Raw genomic sequence first — 4,317 nt, forward strand, 5'->3', positions numbered from 1 at the left:
TAAAGCATCCTCAGCGCGTCCGGGGCGGCGACGTCATCCCGCATCGTAGAGCATCCTCAGCGCGTCCGGGGCGGCGACGTCATCCCGCATCGTAAGGCATCCTCAGCGCGTCCGGGGCGGCGACGTCATCCCGCATCGTAGGGCATCCTCAGCGCGTCCGGGGCGGCGACGTCATCCCGCATCGTAGGGCATCCTCAGCGCGTCCGGGGCGGCGACGTCATCCCGCATCGTAGGGCATCACTACAACTTCCTCCATCGCCAACGTGTGAGCTCGCTCCGTCCAGCGGCAGGTATCCGTATAACCTCTGATCCCTCGTACACCTCCGAGCCCATCCAGTTCAAGGGAAGCTCCAGCTCAGCAGATGACATCACAGGGACACCCGATCGGAAGCGAGTGAATACACGGCCCACGCCCGAGCCGGTCCTCATGGCCTTCTACTTCAGCCATCATATCAGTCGTCTCTCGGGGTGGAGGATGGGACGCCTCGATACCGTGCTCCGGCTGGGAACAAAACTATCAGCAAAATAACCCCAAATCAATTCTGCCAAAGAGTGCCAAAAGAAAGATTAGTACAGGCAAAAGCATAAACTATCACATATATGTATACAACTCCCACACATTTTTGTGCCTTGGAAAAAACGTATGTGATGCCCAAAACTTATAACCTAGAAAACAAAAAATCATAACTTAAAATAGGATCTTCAAACACAGACACTAATACAAATACAAGTAAAAATACAAAACCATTTAAAATTCTGTAGACCGAACAACGGATAAAAGGGCGAGACGCCATGGCTCTCCAGGCTCATCCCAGTCTCCGCATTCTAGGGGAAGCGAGTTATCAACAACGTCATCAGTAAATTGCAATTCTTGTTCAGGAACAAACTCCTTCAATTGATTGATGTGGCACTTCAGCTCGCGGTATGGCTCGTTCACTTCCTTGCACAAGTAAGACACTGGTCCAATTCTTTTCATTATCCTCGCGGGACCGCGCCATCGGTCACCAAGGGCGCGACCTGGACCACGACGGTGCCCCGGGTGGACTTTCACCCAGACAAGGACCCCGACATTAGGCTGAAAGTGCTTGCGGACGCGTTTGTTGCGCGCCCAACCTTCTCGTGCACGACTCGAAGTTTCCACCGCCACCGACCTCGCCACCTGAAGACGTTCCTGAAACCTCTTCGCCGAATCGGCTGCAATCGTGACGTCGTTGGTGGGCCCGAGGGGGAAGTGGCCATGATGACCCGTCATGAGGTAGATCGGCTGTTCTCTGATGCTTCGATGAACCGAGGAGTTAAGCGCCAAACGAACCTGGGGAAGGTACTGATCCCAAGTGTCTGGTCGGCTCTCCGTCAGAGTTGCCAGCGCATCTTTTACCACTCTATTAGTCCTCTCAATCATGCCATTGGCTTGTGCATGGTACACCGTCGTGAATGACATCTTTGTCTGGATAATGCTGCATACCTGTTGGAATAGACGGTTACAAAATTCACTTCCATTATCCATCTGTATAACACGTGGTGGGCCAAAGAGAGTCACGAAGTTATTGATGAAAGCCTCAGCCACAGTCTCTGCACTCTTACAAGGCAGAGGGATAAGCTGAAGGTAACGAGTCAGATGATCAACGATCGAAAGTACGTACCGATTTCCACTGGTGGAGCTGTGGAGATCCATGAGGTCGGCACTTACTCTTTCAAGTGGTAGATGAACATCTGGAGCGTTTGCCATAGGCGCTTGCCGGTAAGCTGGTCCCTTGCGCCGCTGGCATACTGCACACGAACGCACAAACTGCCTGGTCTCCCTGAGAAGGTTGGGAAAATAAAATAGATCACGGATCTTACAGTATGTGCCCCAAGAGGTGAAGAGTGAACCAATTTTAGAGCAACATCACGTAGCTCCCGAGGAATGACCAGCTGGTGCAAGAGACGGTCTGGTAGGTGTCGAACATGGTAAAGAATGCCATTAATTAATTCGAACTCTTCTAACGGCAGAGGTAGCTTTCGTCGTGGCACAGCTCTTTCCTCCAGGTACTGAATGACCTCTCGCCACAGAGGATCCTTCAGCTGAGCATCACGAACCTTCTGTGGATCAAGAGCACTAGCATCAATGTTAGCAACACGACTAAGACAGTCAGGGACATGGTTAGAAGAACCTTTCTTGTATAAGAGTTTATACTGGTAGTTAGATAACTCATGGGACCACTTCGACATCCGCGGAGATTTCGTACGACGATGAAAGACGAACGTTAGTGGTCTGTGGTCCGTGAATATTAAGAATTTATTGCCATATAGGTAGTGGTCAAAAGCACGAACCCCTTCTATCACAGCGAGTGCTTCAATATCTATCGCCGGATATCTCGTTTCGGGACCCCTTAGCTTACGGGAAAAATAAGCTACTGCATGAGGGGTATCATCTGGGCCTCTCTGCATAAGGCAGGCTCCTAATGCCAACTTTGAAGCATCACAATGAACCTCAAATGGGGAAGTGAAGTTCGGTTTCTTCAAGACAGGAGCTTCTACAAGTGATTGCTTAAGGGTGTTGAAGGCCTTTTCTTCCTCATCTGTCCAGACAAACTTCGCATCCTTACGTGTGAGCCTTGTAAGTGGGGCAGCAAGAGCAGCATAATTGGGAATGTGTTTTCTAAAGTAGCCACTACAGCCCAGAAATCGGCGCACCTCTTTGACAGTACGGGGAGCAGGCATGTTATTAATGGCAATGACCTTGTCAGGGTCCGGTAAAATTCCCTCTGGGGTGACCTTGAAACCCAGGAATTTAAATTCGCTTGTTGCAAACTCGCATTTTTCGCGATTTAATCTAAATCCTGCCTTATTTAAGAGAAGCAAGGTTTCTGTTAGATGCTCTAGATGCTCTTCGAACGAGGAACTGTGCACAACGACGTCATCGAGGTAAGCTACCGTATGTCGCCCTAGTACCGCTGATAATACCATATTAATGGTTCTCTGAAAGGTGCTAGGAGCCGTAGCAAGACCGAACGGTAATCGTCTGAACTGCCACAGGCGATGTCCATCGGAAAACGCGGTCTTCGGACGATCCTCAGGTGCTACAGAGATCGACCAATACGCATTTTTAGCGTCGAGAACCGTAAACCAGGACGTATCTCTGAGCTCGTCGATGAGTTCGTCAATACGGGGCATAGGATAACTATCGGCGACAGTCGCCGCATTTAGCCCTCGAAAGTCAATGCAAAACCTTGTGGTACCGTTCTTTTTACGAACGAGGACCACAGGAGATAACCATGGTGACGACGAAGGCTCTATCACCCCCTCATCTCTCATCTTATCGCACTCGTCTCGAATGAAAGCTTTAGTCTTCTCGAGTAAGCGCCACTGACGGACACATATGGGGTCAGAATCATTAGTTACAATACGGTGCTCAACTCCCGGCACGTGACCTAATATGGGGTCATCTGAGAACAATTAAGGGAATTTAGATATCACCTTGCAAAGATGATGTTGCTGCAATTCATCTAAATGGTCGAGGTGAATACCTATCATGGCGGCACTGGCACACGCGCTCACATTACCTGTCGCGTCGGCGGAAGGACGGAGATCGATGTCGGGAAAGATGGTGAATTCAGAGTCCTCGTAACCAAAATCCAGTGTCCCATAATATTCATCAAAGTCATCATTGAATTCATCAAGTTCATTATTCTCCTCTAAAGCCTCTTTACGATCACTTGCGGGATCCTCGACCGAATCGCTCCCCTGACGGGATCCGTCCTCACCATCTCCCACGACAACAACCTCGTCTGCTTCACTGACCTCTGCCAAACATGTCCCATTTTTAATAGTTTTAGGTCTCGAGTCTGTGTTAACAACCCATACAGACACACATCGATTATTTACAGACACTAATGATCTCGGTACTAGCACTGAATCGCTTACGCCCGTCAGAAATGCGGTCGGCCCGGAGAAGCTTCTCGGCACTCGACCCTCAACAAATCTCCCTGTACGAGGAGGGCACAAAACCGTACGCAATGCGTGCACTTTATTAGAGATCCCGTATGACACACTACCCACTGCACAATCACTGACGGCCGTGATACACAAAGATTGTGCATCAGTGTAAGTAACAGGTAATTTACGCCCTTGTAACAATAAATATGATTCGTGAGGGGACAGGTTATGCACAAACTCAAAATCAAACCTTCTTAGAAGGTCCATACCAATTAACACTGGGGCAGGAAAAGAAACATTCGACACACAACAAACACGATGAACACACGATACATCTTTGTCTACAGAGAACTTCACATTACATTCGGCATCGACAGTTAGCATATTACCAGAAACACC

General features: G+C 49.2%; 1 protein-coding gene across 1 annotated transcript; it reads right to left on the reverse strand.

Moving 5' to 3' along the window:
• Positions 1–748: 748 nt before the first annotated feature.
• Positions 749–1,675, reverse strand: LOC119569295 (uncharacterized protein K02A2.6-like). The gene has a single exon (XM_037917519.1). The coding sequence runs from the start codon at positions 1,673–1,675 to the stop codon at positions 749–751; it is 927 nt and encodes a 308-aa protein (XP_037773447.1).
• Positions 1,676–4,317: the final 2,642 nt, after the last annotated feature.

This window comes from Penaeus monodon, unplaced genomic scaffold (genome assembly GCF_015228065.2).
Source record: "Penaeus monodon isolate SGIC_2016 unplaced genomic scaffold, NSTDA_Pmon_1 PmonScaffold_13901, whole genome shotgun sequence".
Taxonomy (NCBI): Eukaryota; Metazoa; Arthropoda; class Malacostraca; order Decapoda; family Penaeidae; genus Penaeus; species Penaeus monodon.